Source organism: Stegostoma tigrinum, chromosome 7 (assembly GCF_030684315.1).
Source record: "Stegostoma tigrinum isolate sSteTig4 chromosome 7, sSteTig4.hap1, whole genome shotgun sequence".
Taxonomy (NCBI): domain Eukaryota; kingdom Metazoa; phylum Chordata; class Chondrichthyes; order Orectolobiformes; family Stegostomatidae; genus Stegostoma; species Stegostoma tigrinum.
In genome coordinates, this window is record NC_081360.1 from 64,808,129 (window position 1) to 64,830,746 (window position 22,618).

General features: G+C 42.1%; 1 protein-coding gene and 1 long non-coding RNA gene across 10 annotated transcripts in view; one reads left to right on the forward strand and one right to left on the reverse strand.

Annotated features, from left to right (window-relative positions):
• LOC125454018 (bile salt export pump) overlaps positions 1-22,618 on the reverse strand; it is a 104,257-nt gene that overhangs the window by 44,169 nt on the left and 37,470 nt on the right. For all 9 annotated transcript variants that reach the window (XM_059647345.1, XM_059647346.1, XM_059647351.1 and 6 more), the window contains 8 exons: positions 21,987-22,158; positions 12,565-12,689; positions 11,951-12,125; positions 10,895-11,008; positions 10,689-10,799; positions 9,386-9,511; positions 3,419-3,622; positions 451-621 (listed from right to left, as the gene is read on the reverse strand). In XM_059647345.1, the coding sequence (XP_059503328.1) occupies positions 451-621; positions 3,419-3,622; positions 9,386-9,511; positions 10,689-10,799; positions 10,895-11,008; positions 11,951-12,125; positions 12,565-12,689; positions 21,987-22,158 (1,198 nt within the window). The remainder of the gene's footprint in view (positions 1-450; positions 622-3,418; positions 3,623-9,385; positions 9,512-10,688; positions 10,800-10,894; positions 11,009-11,950; positions 12,126-12,564; positions 12,690-21,986; positions 22,159-22,618) is intronic.
• Positions 34-22,236, forward strand: LOC132209822 (uncharacterized). Its single transcript, XR_009445954.1, has 3 exons — positions 34-327; positions 12,922-12,963; positions 20,945-22,236. It is a non-coding gene; the product is annotated as an uncharacterized LOC132209822 (long non-coding RNA).

A 22,618-nucleotide genomic window follows, 5' to 3' on the forward strand; every position in this document is an offset into this window, starting at 1 on the left:
CACAACTTGAAAGTTGAAATACATCCAAACATGTTTATGAATAGCATAAAGATAAAAGAAGATAAAGGCAAGAAATGAATAATGAAGATGAGTCACCAAAAATGTAATCAAACAGACTTACGGACTAAGCAGGGTTAGAAAGGCAGTGTCAATACCGTGTGGAGCTGGAGGAACACAGCAGATCAGAGAAGCAGGAAGAGTCAACGTTTCTGTTTACACCCTTCATCACAGAGGCAGGCAGGTTTGGGGAGAGAAGGCATGGAAATGAAGTCAGAGCAGATGAAGATGCAGCCACTGAAAACAGGACGAAGAAAAGGAGTGTGCTGGGTAAGTTTTCAGTAAAGGCCAGGGTCACAAGAACCAGGGAGCCAGGCAGGCTGTAAAGCTGAAATAGCTTTAAGGGGAGATGTCAGCCAATGGTTTTTCTGTGTCTTTGTTATAAAAACACACCTTATCCAATGCATTTTGAACAATAGCCTCACTCTCATTGTCTAGTGCTGAAGTTGCCATGTCTAGTAACAGAATTTTCGGATTTCTCACAAGAGCTCGAGCAATAGCAATGCGTTGCTTTTGTCCTCCACTCATTTGGCCTCCACCTTTACCAACAAGGGTGTCAAATTTCTGAAAAAAAACATGAATTGGGAAGTAAAGGTAGAAATATTCAAACATAATATCTATGGGAATGGTATATGTATGTAGTTGAACACCCACACTATGTAAATCTGATGCACAAAACTGTCAATGTGGGAAATGGGGAAAACGGCACAACAGTGTTGATGGCTTTCTTTTTCGGGGTTGACAAGTTCTTTTGGCTAGGGAAAAGCTGCCGGAATTTCACTTGACTCCTAGACTATTATATCTGAAACTGACTGGTGGGATATAGGCGTCACCATCTGGGTTAGGTTTATTATTCAATGATAAGACTGTGGTAACAGCTGTAAAATCAGACAGGATCTTCTAATTTTGTTTTCAAATGTGCTGGTACATGCAAAATGCTACCAAATCCTCCAAAACACCCATCCATCAATTACCATCACCATGATCACCACCATGAACAGGTACATCCAGTACCTCCTTTGTCCATCAGGTACCGGGCATCTCAGTGATCGTCTTGTTGTCTTATTGCTGGATCACTTCCCAGGGCAGTGATGCTCTGTCTTGCCTGCAGTTTCCAGGCAATCAGAAGCCACAGCATCCCATCACAGGTTAGGTTGCTAAACGTGCAGCAGTGCAGATGCCCAGGAGCAGTTGGTACAGTTGGTGACTTTTCAGGGTGGAGATCACAGAAAGACGGAGGAGTTCTGGTTTGCAAGAAAGTGTAGTCGGATGGCTTTCAGCAGCCAGACATTGACATCTATCCATGCCCTGATTATCCTAAGATTGGAGTGCCCCAAACTACCTTGCCTCCAAACCCAATGAACAGTCCATTCTGTTTTACTTGTCAGGAAGGCTGCCAAAGTTATCACCTGCCAGGAATGGAGTTGATTATTAATATGTCACATAGGGGCCTCATTGACAGCAGAGCAGGAGGGTGCAGCTTGGGCCTTCCTACATAGAATCTAATTCCTGTGGTGCCAGGAAGTGGGAGTCTATGTTCTGATTCCAACCTATCCGATTACCTCCCTTACCACCACAGGTAGATTCTACTCATTGCTTCCCCACCCTCAATAATCTGCGTTTGAAAAAATATTCATATATTCAGCAATGATTAAATTTAATGCAACAGGTATTTGTTTTCAGAAAATGGTGCATCATGCAAATATTCTGTGTTGCAAAACTACCTTTGGACAAGCGTATGGACGTACATGGAATAATGTGGGCTAGATGGGCTTCAGATTGGTATGGCAGGTCGGCACAACATTGAGGGCCGAAGGGCCTGTACTGTGCTGTTATGTTCTATGTTCTATGTACCTTGGCTATTGTCATAATTGAAGTCACTTTGACTTTAACACTTGAGACTTATAGGGACTTAAAATAGTTTTAAAATAGACTTATTTCTTCCTGTCTTATGGACTGAATGATTTAAAAAAGCTACTGTGATCACCTAACAAGGTCAGGCAATCTGCATGGAATCAATGAAACTGGATGCATTTTAATTAAGAATCACAAGGTGTCAATGAATTTGTATCACTCGCTTCATTGACACTTTTATGACAAATTAATGCATTGGAAGATGAAAGATTTTCTGTGAAATATTCCGTTTGAAAAAAAGGTTATGGAGTTACATTTGGGTTATTAAAATTAACCTAGAAAGTAGCTTACTTTTGAGCAGCAGAGAGAGAAAGCAACATGGACTGACAACAGCAAGAATGCTGAAAACTCCTTTCTCTTCCTCCCCTCTTGACCCCATAACCCAATGCCTGGTGAATAAATAACTAAGAACAACAATTATTCACCAAGAACTCAAGTTCAAGCTTCACTACTGCTGAAGAAACAAAATGACAGCTGAGCACTCAGGACTCAGGTTTAAAATCCAACACCTCAAATACAAAATGAATTTTAAACTGTGATGACCTGTACCTTTGTGTCTGAATGGACATCCCCTTTCTTTTTAAGATTGGAACCTGTTTTGTGTGTTTTTGATGTCACATTTTTATTTAAGGCTAAAAAAAATTCCTCTTTTTTCACTCAATAAAATTTTGGAATTTACACCTTTATAAAATGGAATTAATTACTTTTTACTGCAAGTGTGACAGCCTGATTGCTATGCACTTAAAAAGAAATAGAAATATTTCTTTTTGTAAAGGGTCTCTGGATCTGAAACATTAACTCCAGTTTCTCTCTACAAATGCTGCCAGACCTGCTAAGATTTTCCTGTAATTCCGGTTGTTGATTTTTTTGAATATTTGTTGTGACCCACTGAGAGTAGGTTTGAAAGGAAGAAGCTGATCATCTTTCCTTACTTATTCATAATAACATAAATAAGCTAATATAAGAAATAATATATTCTGTCAATATCTTTAACTAAATATATCACAGAATTTAATAACAGTAGTCAGTTGAATATAAGTGATTGTTAGTATATTGTTTCCTCACTTTCTGTATGAATGAATATCTTGCAGGGAATGTTCTATGTACTAAATCTAATGTGTTCCTCCTCATTTAAGAGTAGTGATAACAATGTCTTGATCCAATTTATAAAAGTGTTGTGCTGAAATAGTTTATAAATGCAAGAAGGAAAAGTGGTTTATGATCCTATTAACTAAAAGTCCTAATATGCTACTTTTGTGGGGGGGGGGAGTGTACTGTTTTTATCTTCATCAGTGATTTAATATCTAAATCTATACTTGTTCTTCACAATTTGGAATGAAAGGTAAGTGGAGATTAAATTCATTGCCTGGGATAAATCCCATTGAACAATTACAGTACTGGATAATATTTACTCTTCCAGATGCCAATAATGCTTGTTAGATGTTACCTGTGGTAGTTCCATAATGAAATTATATGCATTGGCCTCCTTGGCTGCTTTGATAATCTGATCCTTTGTCAAACAATCACAACCATAGCGAATGTTCTCTTCGATGGTGGTAGCAAACAAGGCAGGCTCCTGTTCAACGATTCCAATCAAAGAACGCAGCCATTGAATATTCAAAGAGCGAATATCATGGCCATCCAGAGTGACCTGCAAGGACAAATCAAATTTATGACATTGATGCATTATGCAGTCAAGAAGTTAATTTGAAGTAATCTTATTGTTTCAAATATGGTCCTTAGATGTTAATCTTGTTTTTAGTAATAAAGTGTAAAATTTACTTTACTAAATATGAAATTATCTAAATTGTGTCATAAGTATGCATAAAGTTTTGAATAGTCATTTTGTCTAATAAGTACACAAGGTGTATCTTTGCAAGTAAAATTTAAACTAATTTAAGATCCCCTTCCCGAAGAATAAAGAACAATACAACACAGGAACAGGCCCTTTGGCTCTCTAAGCCTGCGCCATTATGTTTTGCCATTCCTTACTACAACTGTCTTCACTTACAGGCTCTGTATCCCTCTGTTCCCTTCCTATTCATGTGCTCGTACAGGTGTTTCTTGAATGCTGCTATTGTGTCTGCGTCCGCCACCTCCTCTGGCAATGCATTCCATGCACTCAGCACCCTTTATGTCAAAAGCTTACCTTGTATAGAGCAGTTTTTCCGCCGTCTTCGCCTGCATGCCTACTTCTTCAACCGGGAACCCAACCCTCCTTCCACTGACCCCTTCACCTGCTTCCAACACAAGTCCTCCTCCTGGACACCACCCCCAGGCCTCCTACCCTCCCTCGACCTCTTCATCTCCAACTGCCGTCGAGACATTAACCGCCTCAACCTCTCCACCCCTCTCACCCACTCCAACCTCTCCCCCGCAGAACGGGCAGCCCTCCGCTCCCTCCGCTCCAACCCCAACCTCACCATCAAACCCGCAGACAAGGGTGGCGCAGTGGTAGTATGGCGTACTGACCTCTACATCGCCGAGGCCAGACGCCAACTCTCCGACACCACCTCCTACCGCCTCCTCGATCATGACCCCACACCCGAGCACCAAACCATCATCTCCAACACCATTCATGACCTCATCACCTCAGGGGACCTCCCACCCACAGCCTCCAACCTCATTGTTCCCCAACCCCGCACAGCCCGTTTCTATCTCCTTCCCAAAATCCACAAACCTGCCTGCCCTGGTCGACCCATCGTCTCAGCCTGCTCCTGCCCCACCGAACTCATCTCCACCTATCTGGACTCCATTTTCTCCCCTTTGGTCCAGGAACTCCCCACCTATGTCCGTGACACCACCCACGCCCTCCACCTCCTCCAGGACTTCCAATTCCCTGGCCCCCAACACCTCATATTCACCATGGACGTCCAGTCCCTGTACACCTGCATTCCGCATGGAGATGGCCTCAAGGCCCTCCGCTTCTTCCTGTCCCGCAGGCCCGACCAGGCCCCCTCCACCGACACTCTCATCCGCCTAGCGGAACTCGTCCTCACACTCAACAACTTCTCTTTTGACTCCTCCCACTTCCTACAGACTAAGGGGGTGGCCATGGGCACCCGCATGGGCCCCAGCTATGCCTGCCTCTTTGTAGGTTACGTGGAACAGTCCATCTTCCGCACCTACACAGGCCCCAAACCCCACCTCTTCCTCCGGTACATTGATGACTGTATCGGCGCCGCCTCTTGCTCCCCAGAGGAGCTCGAACAGTTCATCCACTTCACCAACACCTTCCACCCCAACCTTCAGTTCACCTGGGCCATCTCCAACACATCCCTCACCTTCCTGGACCTCTCAGTCTCCATCTCAGGCAACCAGCTTGTAACTGATGTCCATTTCAAGCCCACCGACTCCCACAGCTACCTAGAATACACCTCCTCCCACCCACCCTCCTGCAAAAACTCCATCCCCTATTCCCAATTCCTCCGCCTCCGCCGCATCTGCTCCCACGATAAGACATTCCACTCCCGCACATCCCAGATGTCCAAGTTCTTTAAGGACCGCAACTTCCCCCCCACGGTGATTGAGAACGCCCTTGACCGCGTCTCCCGCATTTCCCGCGACACATCCCTCACACCCCGCCCCCGCCACAACCGCCCCAAGAGGATCCCCCTCGTTCTCACACACCACCCTACCAACCTCCGGATACAACGCATTATCCTCCGACACTTCCGCCATTTACAATCCGACCCCACCACCCAAGACATTTTTCCATCCCCACCCCTGTCTGCTTTCCGGAGAGACCACTCTCTCCGTGACTCCCTTGTTCGCTCCACACTGCCCTCCCACCCCACCACACCCGGCACCTTCCCCTGCAACCGCAGGAAATGCTACACTTGTCCCCACACCTCCTCCCTCACCCCCATCCCAGGCCCCAAGATGACATTCCACATTAAGCAGAGGTTCACCTGCACATCTGCCAATGTGGTATACTGCATCCACTGTACCCGGTGCGGCTTTCTCTACATTGGGGAAACCAAGCGGAGGCTTTGGGACCGCTTTGCAGAACACCTCCGCTCAGTTCGCAACAAACAACTGCACCTCCCAGTCGCAAACCATTTCCACTCCCCCTCCCATTCTCTTGATGACATGTCCATCATGGGCCTCCTGCACTGCCACAGTGATGCCACCCGAAGGTTGCAGGAACAGCAACTCATATTCCGCCTGGGAACCCTGCAGCCATATGGTATCAATGTGGACTTCACCAGTTTCAAAATCTCCCCTTCCCCCACTGCATCCCTAAACCAGCCCAGTTCATCCCCTCCCCCCACTGCACCACACAACCAGCCCAGCTCTTCCCCCCCACCCACTGCATCCCAAAACCAGTCCAACCTGTCTCTGCCTCCCTAACCGGTTCTTCCTCTCACCCATCCCTTCCTCCCACCCCCAGCCGCACCCCCAGCTACCTACTAACCTCATCCCACCTCCTTGACCTGTCCGTCTTCCCTGGACTGACCTATCCCCTCCCTACCTCCCCACCTACACCCTCTCCACCTATCTTCTTTGCTCTCCATCTTCGGTCCGCCTCCCCCTCTCTCCCTATTTATTCCAGTTCCCTCCCCCCATCCCCCTCTCTGATGAAGGGTCTAGGCCCGAAACGTCAGCTTTTGTGCTCCTGAGATGCTGCTTGGCCTGCTGTGTTCATCCAGCCTCACATTTTATCATCTTGGAATCTCCAGCATCTGCAGTTCCCATTATCTCCTTACCTTGTACATCTCTTTTAAACTTCCCCCTCACACCTTGACCTGTGTCCCCTCGTAACTGACCCATGCAACCTGGGAAAAAGCCTCATACTTTCCACTCTCTCCATGCCATTCACAATCTTATCAACTTCTATTAGGTCACCCCTCAACTGCCTGTACTCCACTGAAAATAAATCCAATCTAGATAACCTTTCTTCATAGGTAAAATCACCCATAACAGGCAACATTCTGGTAAACCTTTTTTCTGTACCGTCTCCAAAGCATCCACATCCTTCTGGTAGTGTGGTGACCCAAACTGTATTCAACATTTGTTCATTCATTCTTCTGAGGAAGGGTCACCAGATTCAAAATGTTAACTCTGATTTTTTTCTTCACAGATGCTGCCAGCTTTTCTAGCAACGTTTATTTTTGTTCCTGATTTACAGCATCTGCAGTTATTTTGGTTTTTGTTCATTCATTAATTGATTATTGCTTTGTGAAAAAAAATTACTTGCATTTACTGCAACACCACTCCTCCCTTCAGGATATCACATTATACATAACAGAAAATAAATTATTTTTGGGTCAAGGTTATTGCTTCTGCACCCCAAGCAATTTATGCACAGTTAGATAAGCGATTATCTAATGCTATTTTTCTTGGCATTTTGGCTCAGAGATGACTGTGGTTCAGGATATCAGGAAATTTTCTGCTCTTTTTTGCAAAAGATACCGTGAGTCTTTTACATGTACACAAGCAAGCCAATGAGGCCTTACTTTACTGTGTCACTTGAAACAGTGCAAAACTTCCTCAGTACTTCATTAGGTCATTGTCTTAAGATGTACGCTCAAGTTCTCAGCATGTGAGGAACAACTCCACATTTTAATGAGACTTAGAACATAGAACATAGAACATAGAACAGTACAGCACAGAACAGGCCCTTCAGCCCACAATGTTGTGCCGACCATTGATCCTCATGGATGCACCCTCAAATTTCTGTGACCATATGCATGTCCAGCAGTCTCTTAAATGACCCCAATGACCTTGCTTCCACAACTGCTGCTGGCAACGCATTCCATGCTCTCACAACTCTCTGCGTAAAGAACCTGCCTCTGACATCCCCTCTATACTTTCCACCAACCAGCTTAAAACTATGACCCCTCGTGCTAGCCATTTCTGCCCTGGGAAATAGTCTCTGGCTATCGACTCTATCTATGCCTCTCATTATCTTGTATACCTCAATTAGGTCCCCTCTCCTCCTCCTTTTCTCCAATGAAAAGAGACCGAGCTCAGTCAACCTCTCTTCATAAGATAAGCCCTCCAGTCCAGGCAGCATCCTGGTAAACCTCCTCTGAACCCTCTCCAAAGCATCCACATCTTTCCTATAATAGGGCGCCCAGAACTGGACGCAGTATTCCAAGTGCGGTCTAACCAAAGTTTTATAGAGCTGCAACAAGATCTCACGACTCTTAAACTCAATCCCCCTGTTAATGAAAGCCAAAACACCATATGCTTTCTTAACAACCCTGTCCACTTGGGTGGCCATTTTAAGGGATCTATGTATCTGCACACCAAGATCCCTCTGTTCCTCCACGCTGCCAAGAATCCTATCCTTAATCCTGTACTCAGCTTTCAAATTCGACCTTCCAAAATGCATCACCTCGCATTTATCCAGGTTGAACTCCATCTGCCACCTCTCAGCCCATCTCTGCATCCTGTCAATGTCCCGCTGCAGCCTACAACAGCCCTCTACACTGTCAACGACACCTCCGACCTTTGTGTCGTCTGCAAACTTGCTGACCCATCCTTCAATTCCCTCGTCCAAGTCATTAATAAAAATTACAAACAGTAGAGGCCCAAGGACAGAGCCCTGTGGAACCCCACTCACCACTGACTGTATTATTTAACTTCATATTTAGTTAAATGAAAACTGGTTCGGAAGGGAAATAGATATTTTTGGGGATATAACCAGTAATTTGTAATTTATGTTCACTACAGAAAAGATAAGATAATGCAAATGTGAAACATGCTTCTCACACTGCATTGCTATAGGGCCTGAGTACCTGGTCTTAACTTTGTGTGCCTGAGAGATCATTCATTTTTTCTAGCTTATAATTGCAGCAAAAGATTTGTATGCATTTGTTAAGTTACCTCCAGGCCTTGTTATTTAGTCATTTTTTGTTTGGCCTTTCTCCACAGCTACTAAATAACTGTTCCCACGTTTCCCTTGTCTGGACCAATGATTTTTTGGAGGAGTCTAAAAACTCAGAGGCCATGAGCCTTGAATATGGGAACAGACAATTCTTGTCTTGATCACAGTAAGCTCTTCTTAGTTCTTACACCTTATTGTCTAAGTTTGACGTACAAATGATGAATGGTAACAACCTCAATACAGGAAAATGTAAGTAGATAATAGTAGCCCTGTAGCTAGAAGTGCTGCACTGACACATGTACAGTGGAAAAGAAACCACAGAATAAAGTCATGACTAGGAACAGGAGGAATAAGTTAGTAATCTGAGAAAAGAAATTATGTTTAAATGGCACACCGCAGGCATGAATAGGAAGTGAACATCTATATGTGAAAAAGTAATGATGTATTCTGCAACTGGTAATATTTCAAGTGACTATGACTGAAAACTACGTGAAAAAATATCTGTATGACAATAGACAGACAAACTTACATGTAATTTTCTACTCATTTATGATTTAATCAAACAATTTAAAAGCATACCATTCCTTGTTTAGGATCATAGAATCTCTGTATGAGCTGCACTGCTGTGCTTTTACCAGACCCACTTGGACCAACAAAGGCTGTTGTTTCACTTGCTTTAATCACCATACTAAGTCGATCAAGGATCTGGGAAATGTATGTAAAACTAGAGTAAAGACAAGTTATAAACCACATGAATAAAGCAAATTAATCATTTATGCAGGGATGTATACGCCACCAAAGAGTAGATCTGTAATAATGGTGTGTCTTTAAATTAGATTCCCTACAGATTCCCTACAGTGTGGAAACAGGCCCTTCGGCCCAACAAGTCCACACCGCCCCTTGCAGCATCCCACCCAGACCCATCCCCCTGTAAGCCACACATACCCCTGAACACTACGGGCAATTTAGCATGGCCAATCCACCTAGTCAGCACATCTTTGGACTGTGGGAGGAAACCGGAGCACCCGGAAGAAACCCATGCAGATGCGGGGAGAATGTGCAAACTCCAAACAGACAGTTACCTGAGGCTGGAATCGAACCCGGGTACCTGGTGCTGTGAGGCTGCAGTGCTTACCACTGAGCCGCTGTGCTGCCCCAAATGTTAATTTGTTTACAATTTAATTAATGAGCATTAGGGTGATTAACACATTCACACTGCTTCAAGAATGTGTTGACTGTGTCAGTAGAAAAACAATCAAAGATGCTGTCATACACTTCCTGCTCACTGGTTTGAAAATGCCACTGATGGAAGTGATTCGGTCATTTGTCCAAACAAACCATGCATCCACTATAACCTGGCAAGAACATTAAAGGGAGAAAATGTATTATGTACGTTAGAGGTAGTAGCCATGGATTCTCTTAATGGCCGTTGTCCTGTTCTACAGAATCCCTACAGTGTGGAAGCCCAACAAATCTACACCAACCCTCACAGCATCCCACCCAAACGTATCCCCTATAACCCCACCTAATCTACACATATCTGAACACTGCAGACAATATACCATGGCCAATCCACCTAGCCTGCATGTCTTTGGACTGTGGAAGGAAACCCACACAGACGCAGGGAGAATATGCAAACTCCACACAGGCAGTCGCCTGAGGCTGGAATTGAAACTGGGTCCCTGGTGCTGTGAGGCAGCAGAGCTAACCGCTGAGCCACCGTGCCACCTAAAGAAATTGCTAACTATGCATTCTCCTGCTGTTTACGTGAAGAACACTTAATTACTTTGACCCTTGTATCAGTATTTATTTCACTGTGACTGTAAAACATGTGTCACCAATTTTATAAAAAAGAACTAAACAAAGTACTTTATTTAAATACCTTAACTTCTGGTCTGGAGGGGTAATTGAAGGTCACATTGTGGAATTCAATATCACCTTTTACTTTATTGAGTATGTATCCTTCTTCTGACATGCAGTCAATCTCAGGTTCCTACAATAAGTAACAAAAGTTGTTATTAATCTAGTTTGCTGAGCTCATACTATTTTGTTTTAATTTAAGATTTGTATAATAATAATTCAACTCACTCGGTCTATAGTTTCAAATATATTTGTGGCAGCACCACGGCCAGAGGCAAATGTTTCCAAACAAGGTGAAGCCTGACCAAGATTCATAGCAGCTACTAATACTCCCAGAAACACCTAAGATAAAATAAACCATTTAAAACTCACTGTAAATGGAACCTTGATCCATGAATATTTATTAAACCAGGAAATAAATCTGTATAAGTAACTGGCATTGAAAAATTATTTTTATTTAAAATAATGAATACTGCACTAACCTAATTTCACTGATGGAGAGATTTGTGTAGTGCTCAAATCCAGCATAAAATTAACACTGCTGCTATAGCATGCTCTAGAATATACTGGACTGATGCTCACTGCAAATTGAGCCTCCAGGGCACTTTCAAATAATTAGCAAACTTCATACTTCGTGCCTTCAGTCAGGATTGGAAGAATCCATTTTGATATTAAGCCAGCCCACACAGGTAATTTCTGGAAGGGATTGTGGAGCTGAACAGAGCAAGCAGCAGCATGTGTTTATGAAACAAGATGAGTCATCTTTTGGTGCCTTGGAATGAAAAGGGTAATCACCAATTTGTGGGCAGTCCGATGAAGGAATGGTTTGGCCACCGTAAACTAGTAAAGCTGAATTGAGCGCACCTTGGCTCTGCCAAGTTTGAAACAACAATGTTTGAAGGCTGATTTGCATAATCTAATGCCTATTTCAGGCAGAAACTGTAGATGTTTAAAGGTTCCCAGCAGACTTTTAGGGAGACTGTGCAACAGAGTGGAGTAATCCAGTTAAGATTTCATTATTTTTGAGTTAAAAACACTTGCGCAGTCAGTTAGACTATTGTAATATAATGATGTATACCCAATATTTATTTAAATAAATATGCAACAATTTCTGTTCTAAACAATAGATTATAAGTTATATATTAAATCGTAAGGCTGCTAATCAAAAACGCGTGTTTTACAGAATAGCAACATCTATCACAGTTGGCCTTGGTCCAAAATTTTCTTTTAATTCATAATGACTTCATCAAATACCAATAATTGAATATTTTACGATAAACATACCTGTAAAAGACCTCCAGGTGTGTATTCATTCTGCTCTATTACCAGCTGAGATCCATACCAGAATGCTAGACCATAGCAGAAGAAGATTATCATCCACATGTAGCCTGTGAAAACTCCCACTATCATGCCTTTCCTAACACCCCAGCGTTGAGCGAATACCAAGTTTTTGTCATACCTGTATAGTAAATTTTGAAACATTAGATATTCTGCAGAATACATGCAAACAATGTTTTATTCTATCAATACTTTATGTTTTTCATTTGTAAGCCATATGAAAATAGCCATGTGGTTCTAGTGAAGAAGGAAAGTGTGGATTCTTCTAGTATTTTGGGTCCCTTGGATATGAATGAGTAATTCTTTCCCTTTTTTTTGCTGTAGATTATTTTGGCTTATCTAGACCTAATATCTAAAACAGGAAAATTGAAATAAGTTCTGGATCTATGGACATTTCTTCATCACTGAACTTTTCTTATAAGTCCAAACCCTTATCTATTACTTGTACTGTGGATTTGCAATCATTAATACAGGCTTCATTGTAAATATGACATAACTCTCTTTTCTTGTTTATTACTAACTAAAATAAGTATAAGGGCAGTCTCATCGTGGTAACTAACCTTTCCACTTCTTTTTTCTCACCACTGAATGCAGCCACGGTTCTTATGGATGAAAGCACTTCATCTGCAACAGCACCAGCTTTAGCATAAGCCTTCAGCCCAAGGCCAGTCAGTTTTGAGACAGACTGTAATAAAGTTACAGTTGATATTATTTCAGTATGCCAATTATTTTCTCCAGTAAAGCTTTTACTTGTATCATGCAACTGTATTCAGGGTAGTCAATAAGTACTGCAATATATATGTCAAATTGAGCTTGGGACTGTATTCAGTTGGTATGAAATGGCTCAAAATTGCTAATCTCTTTTGAAGACTGATTAGTATTTTTATGTTTTTTATAGTTTCCTTTATTTCTTGCAGGCATTATTACACAACCACAGAAAAATCAACAAGGACTTAAAGGTACAAAAGGGTTTTGCAAATTTGGATATTTCTCACAGCTTTAGAAAATGTCCTACAAAAATAAAATGCCCGAGCTCTATTTAGAAATCTTTTGCAAATCCGATTTCAGTGTTTCTTTTTTAACAAATTCCATTTGTGACTTCAAAAACAATGTTTCAAGACAGAGGGGATGGAAAAATAATTCAATCTTCAGACTAACCTGCTTGGCAGGGAAGTTACTGTAAAATATTATTAGAGGTAGAGTGATTAAGCATTTGAACAAGTATGAAAGGTCATATTAAATTTTTTGTAGAGGTGGCTTGAATATCTATGAATATTGTTAATAAACATTTTCAGAAGATACTTAATAAAGTTTTTAGGAAAATGAGACTGTATTAAATTGTAAGTAACATTAGGGGATTGGATGCAATTTGGTTCAGAGGTAGAAGACAGAGAACTTGCAAATAACATTGAAGTAAGAACAACATAAAGTTCTGCAGATGGGAGCTGGAAGTTGCAAAGACACATTGTTTAAATTAGTCAGCAAAACTATAGCATACAGAACTCAATGTGAGGAATAACAAACTAGCAAGTCTAAGATCCGTGAAAGACAAATTGGGATGTTTTATAAATAGTGAGAGAATAGAAATTGTGAAGGAGAAAAGAGTTTTGGATTTCCAGGAACATAAATCACCTCAAGCTAAATGACAAGTGCAGAGTTTTATCAGATAGACCAATTGATCAGATAGACTTTATCTCAAGAGGACTGGTGTACGAGAGGGAGAAAGTTATGTTTCAGTTGTTTAGAGCGCTGGTCAGATTCCATTTGATTCAATTGTGGTGCCATAGTTCAACAAGATATTGACCTTAAAGAAAGTATAGCACAAACTCACCACAACCATGCCAGAGTTAAAATGGTTACATTATGAGGACAGGTATGAATTTGAATTGGATTCCCTTGAGATTGGGGATTATAGGGAGATCTATTTGAGGTACTTAAGGAAGGGTTGCCAGAATAATTGGGCAAAAAGGTAATGGCTTTCGAGCTAAAAGTCATAACCTTGAATATTCTAATGGTATTAAGAAGTGATATGCATTGTAATGGGACATTAGTTAGAACTTGGAACATAGGACAGGTGAGCACAGTATAGGCCCTTCAGCCCACGACCTATTATCCTACTAAGATCAATCTACCCTGTATAGCCTAATCTTAATATTCTCCATGTGCTTATCCAAGAGTCGCTTAAAAGTCTCTGAAGTGTCTGACTCCACTACCACTGCCAGCAATGCATTCCACACGCCCACCACTCTCTGTGTGAAGAACCTACCTCTGACGTCTCCCCTGTACCTTCCTCCAATCACGTTAAAATTATGCCCCCTCATCATAGTCATTTCCACTCTGGGAAAAAGTCTGTCACTATCCACTCTATCTATGCCTCATCATCTTGTACACCTCTATCAAGTCACTTCTCATCCACCTGCACCCCAATGAAGAAAGCCCTAGCTCCCTCAACCTTTCCTCATAAAACCTGCCCTCCAGTCCAGACAGCAGCCTGGTAAATCTCCTCTACATCCTCTCTAAAGCTTCCATATCTTTCCTGTAATGACGTGACCAGAACTGAACACAGTATTCCAATTGTGGTCTAACCAGAGTTTTAGAGAGCTGTAGCATAACCTCATAGCTCTTAAACTCAATTCCCCTGCCAATGAAAGCAAACATACCATACGCCTTCTTTACAACCCTCTCAACTTGGGTAGCAACTTTGAACGGTCTATGGACGTGGACCCCAAGATCCCTCTGTTCCTCCACACTGCTGAGAATCCTGCCATTAACCCTGTATTCTGCATTCAAATTCGACCTTTCAGAATGAATCACTTCATACTTTTAATTGTTAACTAAATTAAGATTGTGGTTGTCTTAAAGATGTTGGGACAGCATCTTTTGAAAGTCTTTCAGGAACGCATGAACAAACAACATGATGCCAATCAGCCTTTCAGATCTGCTCCACCATTCAATAAACTCCTGGCTGATCTGATTTTAACCTCAACTCTATATTCCTGCATGCCCCGATTATCTGTCAGTGAAGAAAAGTGTATTAAAGGAGTAGGACCATTTGAAATTTGTCAGGATACATACCAAGTTCAGAGATAGCCCAATGTAGTAGCTTTTTACTGTCAGTTGAGGTTAGGGAATTGAATAACTATACACTTTCATTTGTGCATTGGAATAGATACTGCAGTATCTATTTGCTTGCTGTTCAAATAAGCTGATGAAGTATAGTTACTTTCTGTTGCTAGTTCTCTGTTGACCCCAGAGAGACATGAGTTAGTTTAGAATCAACATCTAGCATCTCTATGCATGACAGCTATTCACTTTGCATTTACTTTGAGGGACTAGGGAGTTCCAGCTTTGCATAAAGTACTTTGCTTTTCTTTAATCCTCTCCCTCCCATTGCCTTCCTGTAATCCTCGGCCATTGGTAAATCATTCAAATTTAACTTAAAATTAATCTACCTACTCAGCATCAATACAGATTTATAATTAAATTCCCCACTTACAATTAAGCAGCCTTTTATTTTCTTCAGAAAAAACAGAATATGATGTAAAGACTCAGCAGATCTGGCAATAACTGTGAAGAGAGAAATATAGTGGAATCTTCCCAGCCCCCAAACAATGCAGGCCATTGTGAGAAAGTTACTGACGTCAAGACTAGTAAGACTCATTTTATGACCAAGTGGATGGTCAGATTAGATTCTCAATACTGAATGTCAAGTGGCTTATTTGCATGGGTTGTTGCTTATTATAATCCTGTTCACTACCTGATCTTACCTCATTGTATATAGCTTGCTATTCTCCCATGGACTGGATAGAAACTAGACCATATGAATTCTCCATATGGAAGTCAAAATGGTTACCTGGGGAGTCCAGCTCCTTTTGTTTGTTCCTTTGAACCTCTGCCTTAGACAGCAGTCTCCAACATTTCAGGACACACTTCATGGCCACATCATTCCCACCTTCATGGAAATTGGCATCCAGCGTGTATCAGCATCATGGCCTATCTCCAATCCATTTCAATACTGCACTTTGGAGTGTACTGGCAACTTTCATTGCAATGCTGTTGCATGGACACTTAATGTGCAGGGATGGGCACCCGGCTAATGATTTAGGATGCCTCTCAGGGCTCTTCACATTCTTAGCCCTCATTCACATTGTGCCTAATTTGATGGTCACAACCTTGCCTCTTTGGCTCTTTTCTTCCTGACTCAGAAGTTAAAAGCTTGCAGTGCTTCTGATTTGTCTTGCTATGTAGTGCAGACACAAAGCCACGCACCTTGCCATGGTTGTCAGCAGTCACCATTGAAGGGATGCACATGTTGCTATACAGCACCTTGCCACATCAATCCCATACAAATACCAGCTGCCATACACAAAAAACATGCTGGCTTAAACTCTGGGGGGAGCAGTCCTCAGTCAAGTCCATGGAGACACTCTTCAGTCAGAGGGTACCAGCAAAGTAAGTCAAGGGCAATTTCAGTCCAGCAGTTTGGGCATGTTCACTGAGTTGCTTGGGCAGTCAAGGACAGGACACCTGTACCTCTATAGTCTGGGGATTGAGCGATGGTGCTTCTGGAACAACCAATTTAGAGAGTCACAGGAATACAATTTTGGAGTTGTACAAATAAGGCCAGGTATCTGGTCACTCATCACTTAGGGATGTCTGTCTAAGTTGCTAATGTGGTGGGCCATGATCAGTTCTGGGGTCCATCCATTAAAAATCAAGGGGGTGGGGGCTATTGGGGTCAATTGTAAGAGAGTAGCTGAGAAACTCAGTTGTTTTGTTTGGAAACATCATGTCAGGATACAGGAGATGTTACATTTGTGAAGGTGTCAACATATAAGGGGAGGGGTGATAGAGCAGTGGAGGGAATTGGGGTAATGTGGGATGGCGTTAATCAATGGTCAACAGCATTCTGGTATCAATGGGCAGAAAGTCATGAGTAGATCTGTCATGTTTACTTAACATGCATAGGTATAGGGCTGAGGCAGCAGTATGGGGTGATAATCACTGAGTTAGGTGGGTTGAGTGAGAATGTGGGAAAGTTTAAAACCTATGGGATTGTCAGGGAAGGCCACCAGACAGAAAAAGTATAGATTTGGGGTTTCACCAACAGTAAGAGGTTGAACCTGCAACTCAGTGTTTGAGGAGCAACTGCTCTAAAGGAAGAGTGCACAATGGAGATGAAAAATGGCTGCCACCATACATGGAGTGGAATGGGTAAGCATTTCATTCCATGAGGGAGTGAACTTCAGTTTCAACTGATGTGAGGTCCATTGAAGGGGCAATAGCATTACACAGACACCCATACACTAAATCTGAAACACACCTGGGAGCACTATTTGCGAATCTTAGGCATGAGTTGTTTGAGCTTATTCCAAATCCTTGCCCCAAGCACTCTTGACCAAATCATACAGCATCAGGGATCAATCCCACTAATGGCTGTGATGCACAACAATGTTGTGAAGGGTGGAAAGTTTGACCATGATTGTCAAAGTAGCAATACCCTTCCATGTTCCCATTGTCTGCACATGATACAGGAGCTGTTCCCTTCACACCTTGGACCAAAGATTGTCACGTAATACTAAGGATGGTTGGGATCTTCAACATTATAGTTGCAGATAGACAGATATTCACTCACACAGAGGAGGAGGAAAAGTGAATGTATGTTTACAAAGATAATTATGCATTCGCAATGCATTGTCATGTCTGCCACCCGTGTGTCTACAGGAAGTCTTTATTGTCACAGTATCTCCGAGGAGTTGGGGTAGAGGGAGCCTGTTCTTTGGTGACATCATTGTCCTGGGAGTTTTGTTCAGGCAATGTTGGGAAGGGACATTTGTGGCTAGAGGGTACAGCCATGCAGAACATATCCTGCTCAGATGAAAGTGTACCCTCCTCACAGGGCTGAAGGTGGTAGACAGGATGTGGGCTTGACTACCACTGGAGTGTCCTCTGATGAGACTTCTCAAGTGCTTGTCTGTGGTTCCTCCTCCAGATGGATGCCTGTGGATGCAGCTGTCTCCTTGTAAGGAGCAGGCACCAAGAGTGAGGCCAGTGTCCTCCATTAGCCTGTTGCCTTGCCATTGATCCTGAAGTGCAAGTCTGTGCATATATCCAACAGATTCCAAGTGTGTTTCACCTGGGTCTCCATAGCAGCTGCTAACAAATCCATGGAGGCAGCCAGACAATTAGGTGCCCGGGGCAGTAAGATCTTGACTCATAGGGGTGAGGAGCTGAATGTCAGCACTTCACCACCCTTCCTGGCTCTTTTGGCTCCATTACAGGCCATTTTCTCTGGAAATGAGAGAAACGGAGAGATTGAGCAAAATGAAAATGGCTGGCATAGTTGTTAGTGTTGGTGCAGTTGGGGTAAAGTGGTGATGTGTCCAACTGAGTGACTACACAGAGCAGAGGCCATGCAGTGCTGGTAAGTTGGAGGCTTGTTGTGAGATGGAATAATTGGGGGAAGATGCAGTGTTTAACAGTGAGTGGGGTAGAACTTGAGGCCTTGTGGGAGGTGGGATGGGCAAGAGAGATCCAGTAAAAACTGAAAGAACTATGGATGTGTAAATCAGGAACAAAAACAGAAGTTGCTGGAAAAGCTCAGCAGATCTGATAGCATCTGTGAAGAAAATATTATAGTTAACGTTTTGAGTCTGGTGATCGTTCCTCAGAACTAGTGGAGATCTAGTAAATGTGAGATACTAAACCCACTGACCATCTTGTAGCATTGCTACATGTTCCTCCAGACAGTTGAGACTGCACTGACCTGGGTGGTAACCACAGACAAAGCTAGCTAGGTCTGGTGTCATGGCATCATCTAAATGGCCCTTCTCTGCACCATCACACCTGCCAGCATTTCCACGACCTTATCCGTAAAGCCCGGTGTCAATTTCCACTATTCTGTTGTGTCGGGGAAAAATGTCTCAAACTGTGTGGTGAGTAAATTCACCTGGAGTGATGGAGAATTGGGTAGTATCAGATAAATAAGGTGGCATAGTGGAGTGGTACCTAGTCAATGAGGTAAGTTCGGGACCATACCGCAAGAAAACTCTCTTGATCACATGAAGGGAAACCTGCTATGAAACTCAACAAAAGTGGCACTTAGCAGATTTCAGTTACATATCAGTCCACAGCATTAATAGCCCAGATCTTCCACAAAGTGGCAAGCACCATTAGATTGCTGCTTCACTCCTATTTTTCTGCACCCTGATGGAGCTCTGCATTTCTGGCCAGGTGTCCCAATTCCATCTTTTCCAAAATACAGAATAATAATCCAATGAATTTCTCTAGTATGGAAAAATAGTTTGTGGTGAGTGTGGGTTGGGGGGAATAACAAGCCACATCACCGCTTTACAGCACCAGCTTCCATATTCTGACAAGTGTTTGAAGTTCACTATGTGATTCTGAATGAATATATGAATCAATGTGAGTGAAGAGTTCATCAGGTCCACATGTAAGTGTGTTAGTAGGTAAAACGGATGGGTTAAATGAGCGAGTGGGTAATGTGACAGCTAGGTTTGGTGATACATGAGTAGGTTGGTAAATGAAGAAGGTGACATTTGGTAAGGATAGGTTGACAGCCTGGCAGGGTAATAGTTGGATTCGGTGATAGGCTGATCGAGTGGCAGGTAGTTGAGAGGAATACTGCTGGGTGGGATGATAGGTGAATGAGGTGGCAGTGACTACAATGGCAGTAGGCAGTAGGATTAAGCAGTAGATAGATGAATGTGTAGCTGCATTGGGGGGGCAGATGGTTTGAGTCAAGAGAGGTTATCTGGATGGGTGCTAATTATATCAAATGGGTGGGTTGTTGGGTGGGTAGATTGGAGCTAATCTAGTTGAGTCAAGGGGTAGGCAGCTGGAAAGGATTTGTCAGCAATTTTCCATCTAATTATGTGGCTGCTGTATGGGTCTTGCATGGCAAATGTGTGCCAACACAGTTTGCAGTATTGCTTCCAGAAGTCACTGCCACAGATGGGCTTCAGAAGTTCATGTAGAAGAAAAAAAAATTAGCAAGAATATTTGTCAGGTCAGTTCGGTGGAGTAGTCAGACTAAATTGGTTGGGAGGGGAGTGGAGATCGGCAGATGTATAAAAAGGTGTAGTCAAATGCAGTTGATCAAGGATGTCAACAGAGTTGGACTAGAATTTTCTGTTTACCATTTTCAAGGTGACCATCCAATTCACAACATTGCAACACTCTGAGGTCCCTCACTTTTAAAGACTTTTTTTAGAAGGTCCTGCGAAACAGGGGAATTGTCCATGGGAAGTATAGACTTGCTGGGCAATTGTATGGAGTCAGTGCATTGGGTCTTCCAGAGTTTAGAAAATCTGGGCTAATTTCTCTGCAGAGACCAATAACTTTTGTAAATATACCTAAATTTTCAGTAAGCCATTAGAAGGATCATGCAATGTGCTTGCAGTAGTAATACATAAACTAAAAGAAACATTGATTAAACATTGATGAGCTGGAAATTGGAAGATCTGGGCCAATGTTTCAGGTTGTTGACTTTTCATGACAAAAATTCTGATGAAGGGTCATTGCCCTAAAAATTTAACTCTGCTTCTCTCTCTGCAGAGGTTATCTGATCCATTGAGTAATCTAGCATTTTTGGCTTTTTTTTCACAATTTCCAGTCCTGCAGGGAAGTGACAATAACCTTTCCACTGAGCTGAATGTCGAGGGTTCAAACCTCACTTGTTGGCCAATGAACATGTGGCCAAGCAGTTTGATTGCTAGTCAGTAGGTCTGTAAGTGGTAAGAACAATAGTGTTTCTTGTCAGCCTTGCTCCAAATAAATGGGGAATATTACTCAGCTCTAAAACAAGGAGCCAAATCCAAAAACATTGGATTTGGTTTAATTGAACGTTTTCACCCATCTTCCGTGGCCTTCTACTCCATAACTTTTTCAGCATCTATCTCCTGCAACTTCTTCCATTAGGCAGAAGATACGAAAACCTGAACACATGCACCTGCAGGTTCAAGAACAGCTTCTTCCCAGCTATTATTAGATTGAAGAATGGACTCGCTAGCCTCAAATGATGCTTATTTGCTAATGTCGATCTCGCCTAGTGCACACTACGTGAAATGTAACCTGTATGCCTCTGTCTAAGTCTTTTTGATTTGTACATCATTGCTTACTATGATCTGCTTGTCTAATTGTAAACGAAGCTTTTCACTGTACTTGGGTACACGTGACAGTCAATCAATCAATCCTTCATGTGTCCTGATTCCAAGGATGACAAGATAGTATTGAACTAACATTAATCTTCAAGCTTCCAACCACCAAGGATGCCTAATCACTGCAAAGGGTCTTACAATAGTAGATATTTGAAAGTAGTCACTTTTCCTAATATAAACATATCCCCAGTTAACCTTTCGCAGAAATAGACTAAAAGTAATATTCATTCTTGTACTTTTTGTTTCTGAGACTAGGAATAGTTTGTAATGGAAACATCCATCATAAGTTTCACAGATGTTTTTAAATGGAAGCTAGATAAATATAGTCTTGTTAAAAGTAATTCCTAAGATGTTGATGTTGCTGCCTGAGCCAGTATTTATTGCCCATCCCAAATTAATAGTTGGCCATATGACTGTATGTCTGGAGTCATGTGTAGGCCAGAGCAAATGAGGAGAGCTGACTTCCCTTTCCTAAAGGACATTAGTAAACAAGATACATTTTTATAACAATCGACAGAGGTTATCTATCAATAGGCCTTCATGTAGTGGAAAGAAAAGAATTACAGGATAAGTGTGGATAAAGGAAGATGAAGGGACTATAGAACATAAACACAGGGACAGACCAGTTGGGTCTGCTTCTGTGCTGCCTATTCTATGTAACCCTGAATAGCTTAATGTATTATCAAGCTTATATATTTAGTCTCTCATTAGCAAGTACTAATGAGTAATTGAAATCTGGAGTCTTTTAGTTGTTATGAATGCTGTTATGGCAAAAATTGTTGCATTCATAATTATTTCCTCACCAATGCCATGAGAGCAGCTCCAAGACCAATGAGAGGACTGACAGCAATAATAACGAGTGTAAGCTTCCAACCACTGACAAATCCCAGGAGGAATCCGCTGACAAAAGTAGTGAAACGTTGAATAAAAATTCCAACTTGTTCAGCGATAGCATCGTTGATTTTATTAATATCACTGCAATAAGATGGAGAATTTTGAAGGCTCATGTGTCATCAAAATGTCTTAACACAGTTGTAATTTTAAAGTATCAAATTATTGTTGACAATTAAAGAACAATCTTTATCAAATACTGCCTACTATCTTCCTTCACCCTCACACATACAGTAAACCCTAATTAATGTTCCAAACAATGTTTGCACTGTTCTGTTGCAGATCTGCAGCTGTAATGTCAAGTTGAACAGAAAACAATGACTGCAAACATATTCAAACTGTGCACTGATATCTGACAACAATAATGAAGTATTGTGAAGTACCTATGTTTAGCAACTGATTTCACTGATTCCAAGTGTGAAACGACACAAACTTCTCTTGTTTACACATCAGTTTTAGGGATTTATTATTGGTGTAGGTAATTGCATAGCAAAGGTAAATCTTTATTGGCTCGCATGTTTTCATAGGCAGCGTAAATTTGTTT